The 10770-nt window shown below is 38.6% G+C and overlaps 1 protein-coding gene across 1 annotated transcript; it reads right to left on the minus strand.

The window, feature by feature from the left end:
• Positions 1 to 2908: 2908 nt before the first annotated feature.
• On the minus strand, positions 2909 to 10764 carry HRSP12 (heat-responsive protein 12). Its single transcript, XM_009702392.1, has 6 exons — positions 10700 to 10764; positions 6806 to 6911; positions 6189 to 6243; positions 5305 to 5373; positions 3389 to 3444; positions 2909 to 2971 (listed from the first exon to the last, which is right to left on the minus strand). The coding sequence occupies exons 1-6, from the start codon at positions 10762 to 10764 to the stop codon at positions 2909 to 2911; spliced, it is 414 nt and encodes a 137-aa protein (XP_009700694.1).
• Positions 10765 to 10770: the final 6 nt, after the last annotated feature.

Consider the following 10770-nt stretch of genomic DNA (forward strand, 5'->3'; position numbering starts at 1 on the left):
ACAAGGAAGACAGGTGACAATATACGTTCTTACCTCTACCTCACCGTTCCAACTTTTTCAGGTCACTAAGCAATGCTAATGACAAGAGGAATGTAAGCCAGTTAATGACTCAACAGTATCACCCCTTCTCTGTCATCTTCAGTCCTTACATATTCTGTAATCACAACAGGTGAAAGCTGTTTTTCCTTTTCCTTTCTAGAAAGATGAAATATACTTGATGCTGTGTTAAACACAAAATGATAAATCACCTAAATTACTGCAAGATCAAAATGTGGCTGCTAGATGTATGGTGAACATCCCTACCTTGAGAAATACATTGGGGTCTAGTATTCATGGTCTATAAGCTACCAAAGCACGTACTATGCATAAAGGGCCAAAATACGTACAGCTGTTTGCCTCTGCAAACCTGGGACATGACAGAAGCTGCCAAGGGCAGAAACTGGACTGTGGATCAAAGAGCTTTCTCATGTTGAATGCTTGGAAGAGGATATGCTCCAATGTCTGTGTTCACAAGATATACCTCCAGAGATGGGGCAATATACCTTAGCTTTTTTTTTTTTTTAAGATAAACACTTTTGAAGATTTTGTATTTTGATTATCTAAAACTAGACAATCTTCAGCCCTTAACTTCATCCAAGGTATGTGGCATGATTCCATGCCACAGGGAGTGCTGGGCAGGATGCTTGAAGGAACAAACTTAATTTCCAAGCTAACAAGAAAGCTCTGGTAGGAATTTTTTTTCAATTACCAATAAACACAGCCCTAGCAGAAGTTAAATTTGCACCTTGTCAGCTCTATGCAGACACATTTGCACACTGTGCTAGGATCCCAGAAGATATTTGGCAATCGAGTTGGCTCTTTCACTCCATGAGGAACTGCTTTCAGCTAAAAACTGCAGCAAGAGCAAGTTTCTTGTAGCAGAAGATTAGGGCATTTTAACTTTGGTTATATGCTTTAACAGAGCTCAAAGTTTTATTAAAACTAGGCACTGAACTTTATTTTTGCATTGTTTAATCTGTAGAGAATATAATAATTTGAAGAAAAACACTACTAAAAACACCTGGTAGAACATGCAAATTTAGGCATTGTTTTACCCTCAGAAATAGAGGACTTGTTTTGTTTACGTTACATGTGATTGAAACAAATTTTAAATGGTGAAATAAGGATGCCACAAGCTGAATTACAATTTCATATTTTGCATGTTAGCGGCTCAGTCTAGCAAACAAAAAAAAGCTAAGTTTAACTTGCCTCTAATTAAAATGGGATTTATTAAATGTTTGTGTACTTTGCTGAAGACCTAAGAGATATCCACAATGCTTGCTTTTCATATTGGAGAATTACAAGGCTTAGCCTTTCTGTTTTAAAGAACAGAATCAAATAATATAACTCTGCTTAAAAAAATAAAGGTTTTAAACATCTCTATGGAAGGCTGATTGTTTATGTGGAGAACTGCTATGTTATAGCTGTAAATAAGAGACTATATTTCAATTATTCTAGCATTTCTGTACCTGAAGAACACATATTTAGATCTGAGCCATTCAAGAAACTGTGCAACTGGTCTCCAGCTAAAAGCTAAAGAATCACAGAACTAAAAGTGAATTTTAGTTCCTGACTTCTTGCAGAATGGGCACCTACTTACTGACACAAACATTTTTAATGGAAGTAACGCATTGTGTCTTGTTAGCTGCATCCAGTATGGTTTTTTTTTTCCAGGTATTTCACTTACATTTCAGTCTTAGACTGTACTTTACAGCAGAAAGCAATGGTGTGTTCACACCCCTCTGTACCAGTGAAGTCACCCAAAGGAGTTCTAGGAAGGACTTGTGTCAGCAAACGGACAAGTCGGCACGCAAAAAGAAAAAATCAGAACTGCCATCTAGTGTTAGGTTCAAGGTTGGCAAAGAGGTAGCGGAGCACAAGTAAGGCGGTGGAGAATAACGTCAGGTAAGAAGGGATAACCATTGCGATTATACAAGGCTGAACTTCGCTCGTGTTCAACGCTATTGAAATCTGAAGGTGAACTTTAACTAAATCTGTTAGAATATTTCACTTATTTATAGCAAAGTAATTATATGAGAGCAAAGTATCAAAGCATAATCAGGAAAAAGTTTGTTCCCAGAACAGACAAGCACAGTTTTACAGATGCAATTATCATTTATTCTCATTACACAGGATTATTTTTTGGTCTTTTTTTTTTTTTACTATCTTTTGATTTAAAACAAAGTTGAATTGCTATGAAAAACATCATAAAAAGGTTACAGGTGATATTAATTTACAGCTGATTTATAAAGTTAGCACTTTACTTCAGAAAAACATAACTTTCTTATTTCTAAAATTAATATGAACTTTCTCAAGCAACTGCTTCCATATGAAAAAAAGTGAGTCCCAAGAGTAATCTATTCTGTAAAGATTTTAAGACACTTCAGAAACAAATACAGGAAAACTCCCCAAAACACAAGAGTGAAGATGTACGCTAAGCAATTCAATTCTCTTTTCCTATTTCTGTCATTTCTTCTTAATTAAAATTGTTACTAAAACCCATACTATTACAAATCATTAGTTTTCATGTCCAGATCACCCATAGTATAACTGTCATACATTCACCCAAACGTGTACTTTAATACCTGAATATCCAGTCACCATCACAAAGTAAGGGCCTCATCCTGCAATCAAGTTCCACTGATTTAAGCGGGACTCCTGGAGGTTTCAGGTTTGCCAGCAGAGAACTCACTGTAAGGTCGTGTTTTAGAGAATCCAAGGCCACAGTCCAGAAGAAAGCACCTGTCCTCAGTAAGTTTACTGATTTCAACTGCGTGTAACTGCTGATAGTCAATTGTAGGAATAGGATGTAAGGGAGAAGTATTAAATCTAAAACTGCTGCTGTAGGATATTCAGTCTCTATTTATAGTCAGGCTGAAGCATCTTGGAGAGGTCCCTGAATGGCAACAGCTTCAATCTCAACTCGGGCACCCTGTGAGAAAACAATGAAGAAATGTATTCGGAATCTAACAGATCTATTTTATGAAGCAGTTGGATGTATAACTCAACTTTAAGATGATGCTTGAGGGAGATGATACTTCTGACAGTTGTATTACTATTTTAGCAGCGTTAAGCAATATTGAAAATCACTTTACTCTTAAGTATCATAAGCCTTATTTCTAGTGTTGTAGCCATCTTCCACCATAAAGAAATGTATCTCTCATATTCAGATCTCTTATCATGTATGGGAATAAGACTGATATACATAGAAAAAGCCTAAATACGCAAGAGTCTTCATTAAAATAATTTCAATTGAAACTATTCCAGAATAAGAAAAGCTGTCAGAATGCTTCAGAAGTAAAGAATTTCAGAAAATTCATTGTTTTGTAGGCAGAAAAGTGATACTCACTTTGGGCAAAGCAGCAACCTGATAGGCTGCTCTGGCTGGGAAGTTTGTCTTGAAAACTGTAATTTAAACAGAAACATCCAATCACTAACCTTTGCTTGACAAAACACAGTCCAAAGTAATCTGTATAAAATGCAAGCATTGGAACAGTTTCAGGTTCAAGGCTACAAGACAAACAGTCTTCTATGCCAGCTATCGTTTCCCCCTTGTTGTTTTTTTATGGTCACTGCTTGCTCTAAGACATCAGCAAGCTACCATTCATCATGAAGGAGCCAGCTACAGTTGTGATCTAGTGGCCAGCAGTATCTTGTACTCTGCTGACACTGCATGGCCCTAGCACCAACTTGGCTGAAAAAGAAAGATTAAATCAGAATGGTGATCATCCAATTGCCAACACCAGGGAGTGGGAGAGGGCTTTTTCACAGAAAGAACAAGAGGGAGAAACGGGGCCCTGCCAAAAGACTCATGAGCAAAGATCCCAGATTTGCATAAAGTCAGCAGGGAGCCAACCTTCCTTGTATCAAAGGGGGAAAACAGGCCCTTGACCTATTCCTCCAATCCCAATTAGGCCTGGCGCTCAAGGATATTACTCGTATCAAAGGGGGGCAGAGGAAAAATAGGCCCTTGACCTATTCCTCCATTCCCAATTAGGCCTGGCGCTCAAGGATATTAAAAGAACAGAGAGGGTGAGGGTGGGGAAGGGTATTGGTAAAGATGTAACAGCTGAATTTATAGAATCATAGAATAGTTCAGGTTGGAAGGGACCTTTAAAGATCACCTAGTCCAACCCACCCTCCTGCCATGGGGAAGAACATCTTTCAGTAGATCAGGTTGCTCAAAGCCCTGTCCAACCTGACTTTGAACACTTCCAAGGAATTTGCATAACCAAATGAAAGTTTTACTAGTGAGGGTAAAGATGTAACAGCTGAATTTATAGAATCATAGAAAGTTCAGGTTGGAAGGGACCTTTAAAGATCACCTAGTCCAACCCACCCTCCTGCCATGGGGAAGAACATCTTGCTCAAAGCCCTGTCCAACCTGACTTTGAACACTTCCAAGGAATTTGCATAACCAAATGAAAGTTTTACTACTGAGAGTTAACACTAAGCTCAGAAATAGTAATTTCAGGGTCCTGCACTGACAAGGCAGGATAACAACTCACAAAGAACAGCAACAACTGCTTCCTTGAACTACAGGTAGGAGGCAACAAGTAACTTAAGTATCCAGCTGGTCTGCTTTTACCCTGCTTAAATGCACACACAATTCCATTTTGACATGCAGAAGACTGTGTTGATAGCTTATCAATAAAAGACTTCATTCAAGACCAGATGTTAATATCTAATTAAAAGCCAAAGCTATAAAAATAAGGAATTTATATACATTCTTCTGCACAATATGGCTCATTGGAATCACCTATTTCAGTCTACATTCAGTTTTGTTAAACAAGCATTATTCATTTTTTTTTTTCCTTAAGTGGAGCAGTGTAGCTCATCCTTGTATAAAAAAAATGAGCCCTATCCCATACAATAACCCACAAATCATTCAAAGATACAGACAGACTTTAAAGAAACGGAGATATGAAATCTGAAATTAAGTCTTTGAAGGCTGCCTGCAGTAGAATTATATTAGGGACAACACAGCATCTATCAAGGTAAAGAGGCATGGAAGACCAACTTGTAGGGAGGGCAGGAGTTGGTCTTCACGTGATGGGGAGTTAGTGGGATTGTAGGACACAAATCCACAAGAAATTAGGCTGTGCTTGATCCGGTGCTTGGAAATTAATTTTTTTAAATGTTGTATTTCCACTGGAATCTCAAAGAATCTGGAACTACATCATCTGAGTCATTAAAACAGTTTGCTTACTGTGAATATAATTTGTTCAACAAGCCATACTGGTAAAACAGAAAAGATCTACTTACATTGTTTGTAAATATCATTAATATCATTGAAGTCCTTCATGTCTGCCATCAAAACTGTAGTCTTCACAACTAGGAATTACATAACTGCAATTATTTTAGACCTCTGACTTGTATACAAAAGTTGAAAATCTTTAGTGCATTTCTTGCTTTTATTTCATAAATTTCTCTCAAGTATGCTAAACATTTTGAAAAGTTTTGCAAACAGATACCGACCATTAGAGTTACCACCTAAAAAATGTGAATACCTAGTATGTAATAAAACTTGAAGAAATTAGACATTCCTGACCAGCTCTGAAAATATCCATTTTAAATTTCATTCTAAGCCTACTTCTTCCAAGAGGCACAGAACTGATAACCAGGTCAATTAAAAAGGCTGTTGTAAGCCAACTGCTGGCAATAAATTATATCATATATAATATCTGCTGCCAAAAACATCCATAAAATGGCTGAAAATATAGTCTATGCTATAATTTTTTTTACCCATGACTGCCCAAGCCAGCATTAATCCTGGTTTGGAGTCCTCCTCTCAAAAATGTATTGAAAGTGTCTAGAATATTAACACCATAGATAGAAACCTGTTTTTACCTGGAGCAAAGCCTAGGATGCTTAAAATGCCTATAGTCAGCTGCAGTTAAAAGATTAGTACCATGGGCAGAAACTTTGGGTGAAAGGCAATGTTCCATTGATACCCATCGTGAAGACCTGCATTTGATTTATTTCTTGTATTTTTTTAACCCAGACTCATGATTCCTTTTGTTTATTCCAGCTATTGACAACAACTGAACGTTTAACAGCTTATTTTTTTAAAGGTCACTTAAATTTATTTTTTTTTTTAATCTCCATAAAAACAACCACTTGTTTGCCACCATGACAGCAGCACTTACCATTGCCATAGTCACAGCCTGCAGCTTTCAGGATTTCTCCCATGTTTTTTAGAGCCTAATGAAAAACAAGACAAAAGTCTTTTAACTGTCAGCTGGGTTGTATTTAGGTAAGTATGTAAATATGAGTTGTAACTTGGCTATGTCCATGTTATGCTATAAGTTCACCCAGCCAAGTCTTCAGCAGTCCTCAGTGGGTAAGCATAATCAGAAATTAATAAAAGGGAGCTTTTAATAAACCACAAATATTAAGCCGTCCATTCATTAGATGTAAACGCATCCATACAGCTCCATCTCATCCTATTACCTCACAGGACCTCTTGGCTGCTGAGGGAACAAATCTTTCCCTGACTCAAGCCAGGGTTTTTACTGGGGTCTGAACCTTTGTTACAAACATTGATTCATTCCTACTTTCCTACATGAAATACAGATTCCTCCCCTGACCTCCAAGTTGTTCGCATGGAAAATGACAGGGTTAGGATGGAATGACTTCTTCCTGCTTTTCCCTCATCTTGGAAGGTGTAAAAAGTGCTCTCTAGGTCTCTTCAATTCTCGTAAGTCCACATTTAACTAAGCATATGCCAAGTCCATTACAAGTTTATTGGTAGAAGGCATCTTACCTGCTTAGCTTCTTCCTTTGCCCCTCCAGAGACAAGCTGCCCAGTGGAAGGTTCTATACCTATCTGTCCTGCAATGTACATTGTCCGCTCTACCAGCACGGCTTGGCTGAAAACACACATGACATTTTAGGTTTAATGTTTCCCCATCAAAACATTTAACTATCTGAAAGCACGTTTCAGATTTTCTTCAGTAGTTTATGATATCTCCAGAAGAGAGAGGACTGAGGTTATGCACGCACAAGTCTGTACATACAATTGTACATTCAATCTGCATTTGCTTTTGGGAGAGCTGGAATTAGACCACCTACGGAATCACATAGCTCTGTTTTTGAAGAAATAAACCCTGTTTCTCACAAAGGCACAAGGTATGAGTGCACCAACACAATGCTAAACTGAGCTACACAGCTTCCACACTGCAGATAGCACAGAGGGGAGGCAGATTAAATAAACACATTTTGCACCTGCCCAGATAAATATTTCATCCTAGTTTGGGAAGCAGACAATACCTTTCTACATCTCAGCTGCAGAGCAATGAAGAAAAAAAGAAAAAAAAAAAAGAAAAATCATAAAGAGACTGATTAGAAAATTTAACATTTTTCTTCTCAAACAGGCACCATGATAATGAGTTACAGCTGTGAGGTGAAGCCCTGCACACTAGTTCTCCGGCAGTATTCCTCCAGCATCATGAATTTGGCCAGTCAGCACAACACCTTGATCACACCATTCCCAGAACAATCACTCTTCTCTCACCAACTAACCTGAGTGACCCATTAGCTGGGTTAATTCAGAAGAATGCAGAATTCAAGCTATTTGCAAAACATTTATATAGAAACATCAGGTGTGTTTTTGCTGAAGTAGAGTTAGCAATTATTAATGTCTCTAATTACCACAAAGAGATTAAAAGATTAAAACAAAGATTTAAACTACCTAACAAACATTACGCAAGAGACATCATTTAGTTCTCTTCAGCTGGCAATTAAAAGTATTTTGCAAAGAAATTAGAAAAAGATTTTTTTGAAAGTGTGTCACCACCACTTTTCTTATCTCTTCCCATTCCACAAGAAAATGCATTGTTCTGACAGTTCAACAAGCCTCTTGAGTTACACAAACGAGTTAGACACCTCCCTGAAGTATCTAAATTAGGAGATTAGCTTCCCTTTAGCGTCAATAGAAAAAGAAAGGGACTCTTTCAGAGAATATTTTTATTCCATCTCTTCTCTTAATTGAGATTGACTCAGTTGTGTTGTCTCAATCCATTGACTTCACAGGGGACCAACCTAATTTAGGGACTCAGTAAAATGATTACGGTTAGGTAATCCAAACAGTGTCATCACTCCCATCTTTCCTTTTACCTCTGTCCTACATTCTCCTGTAATTTCATAAGGGGCAAAAATAGCCAGTAACTTATCTGATATGGTAAAATATCTTATGTGGTGATTATTTTCTCTACCACCAACTAACAAAAGTGGAGTAAATCACAAAACTACACCATTTAAAGAAGAGAAACTAGTGAATGAAGTAGTTTTCTAGCTGATGCAGTCTTGTTGATAGAAAATGTGTGTATGAACCAGAGACACGCTTCTTTAATTTTATTTTCTTTCCTATCATGTCCTGCTTTGTTTGAGGCACAGGCCCTCAAACCACAAAGTTCTGTTCCTATTTGAAGCACAGAGAACCATGCAACAAGAAGGTATGAGCTCTCTAAAAAAAAAAAAAGAGACTGTCTTGTACTGCTTATTATAAAGCAAATAACACAATGGAACAGAACATTTGTCCCAACAAAGGCCTTTGGACAGTCCAAAATCACAAATAATTAGGGAAAAAGCAAGCTGAAGCCTTCTGATACCACTGCCAGATCAACACCCAGAACAGTCGTACTGGGTCACCCTCTCTGCTCCTCAGCTTCCTTCTCTTGGTACGCTTACCGGTGAAATCCTCCCTTCACTCAGACTGTTATCAATTTACCAACTAAAGGGTATACTTCTACTGCAGTCAAATACATGAGCGAAGCTCAGAGAAACTTCAACTACACAAACCCCAATCACACTTTAACTGCAGATGTATCCTATAACTAGGGTCAATCGTAGCTACTCATTAATCTCAGATTCAGCAGAGATTGGAGTATGTGCCTGAAGTCATTCAGGTTTCAGTATACTTAAGTGCATAACTGGACAGACATTATGACCATAGAAGAACATCATCCATCAGAGAAATGGTGTTAAGAATCATGCTCTTTAGAGACAAGTACTGCAAAGTTAATCAGATCTTCTTTACACAAATGATTGTTGATTAATACAAGAACGGTACCTCTACTGTGTCTTTTAAAAAGTTTAATAGCATTAATAAGATATATATACACGCATACACACTCACACATATGTGTATTTATATATATCTATCTACATAGCTACCTCAAGGTACTGGAAATTCGATGCAGCAAAGGGCATACCAAAATCCAGTAAAAATAGGTCACCAAAAAGCATACTAAAGGGCTGTACCAGAACCAGGAATGCAGCCCATACATGCCAATTCTCCATTCCATATTAAGCCCTCATTCCTCTGTTACCATGCTCAGACTCCACAGCAGAGATGTAAGTTACTTCTTGTGCAACTTTCGCTCACTGGACTTTGACAAGTTTACTGAAACCTGATAAACTAAGTTAGTGATAAACTTATTGATGTTAGACCTGTCATACAATTAACGGGCTGCATAATAAACAATATTTCATCAAGAACTACCAATAAGCACAAAACATTGGACTGCAGTTAATCCGCAACAGACATGGAGAGCTATGTTGGAAGGCTAGGCCAGTGTGGTGTGTGTGTAGCCAAAAAATTGTTGCCTTCCCATGTCCTAGATGTTCTCCTAACTGCAAGCAATGCTGGGGCCCTGGCTGCAATCCACCAACAGTTTATTGTTTACAGAAGTTAACCTTCATGTCATGTCTCTCTGCTTCTACACTTTGTATTTCTCCATCTTTATAATTCCTATAAAGAACACACAGTTTGAAGCTCAGTTTCAAAGTAAGAAACAAAAATGCACCTGGAAGGCACCTAGATGCTACAAGTAGAAAAGTTTAAACCAAAGGAGTCCGTGTTTACATTGGGGGGAATAAAAGCCTGAATGCAGAATTAAAAATTCTTAGAAAATGTCCTGGTAAAAAAATCCCTCAGTACCTTAGCTATAAGAATCTGCTGTAGTTATAGAACACTTTTTCACATGCAAATAGTAAAGACAAACATTTCTCCAATAAAAACTGGGATTTGTTTTTAATTACATTCAGAACTGTTGCAACAACTTACATGTGAAAACGCTGAACAACATCTTATATGTAATTACAGCAGTTAGTTTTCAGACTGAAAAGCATTTATAACCTGCTGGCAGTCACATTCAAAATAAGCACAGATTTGCAATTCCCAGGCAGGGAACTCTCCAACCGCCAAAGCACCTCCCAGATGGGGCTCAGCCTTCCCTTTCCACCCCCTCCCCACGCAATAAGCTATTTTCTGGTCAAGCATTTTTTCCTTGAGAGGAATCATTCTTCCTCTTGCCTTCTTTTTTCATTCACTGCTCATCACTAATTTCAGAATTATTTTCCCAAACTGACTTTTTAAGAGACATTTGAGAACATCACCTAAAACGACTAGGACCGCCCCCCCCGGCCCCAGGCTGAAGTTTGCCGCTAACGCTGCAGACCCGTTCGTGTCCCTGGGGGGCTACCGGGGAGGAGATCGGTCCCTGCTCCGCGGGGGGACCCACCCTCACCACAGCCCCCAGGGCTGCCGGACAGACACACAACCCCCCTCCAGGGACCTGCTCGAAACCCTACCAGCAAAACCTGCTCCCGCTGACCCCTGCTTCTTCCAAGAGACCTCCCTCTCGCTAAGACATACCTGTAGGGACCCAATGCAGCGGGGGCCTTAGCAGTGCTGATTATTTTCTTCACGAACGAGGCCATAGCTGC

The sequence above is a fragment of the Cariama cristata genome, unplaced genomic scaffold (assembly GCF_000690535.1).
Source record: "Cariama cristata isolate BGI_N322 unplaced genomic scaffold, ASM69053v1 scaffold7606, whole genome shotgun sequence".
Classification (NCBI taxonomy): domain Eukaryota; kingdom Metazoa; phylum Chordata; class Aves; order Cariamiformes; family Cariamidae; genus Cariama; species Cariama cristata.

Coding starts and splice junctions, on each gene's coding strand:
- HRSP12 (XM_009702392.1), bottom strand. CDS start 10,764: ATGGCCTCGTTCGTGAAGAAAATAATCAGCACTGCTAAGGCCCCCGCT. Junction 6,912..10,699: donor GCTGCATTGGGTCCCTACAG/GTATGTCTTAGC, acceptor GTGTGTTTTCAG/CCAAGCCGTGCTGGTAGAGC. Junction 2,972..3,388: donor AGGTTGCTGCTTTGCCCAAA/GTGAGTATCACT, acceptor GTTTTCTCACAG/GGTGCCCGAGTTGAGATTGA.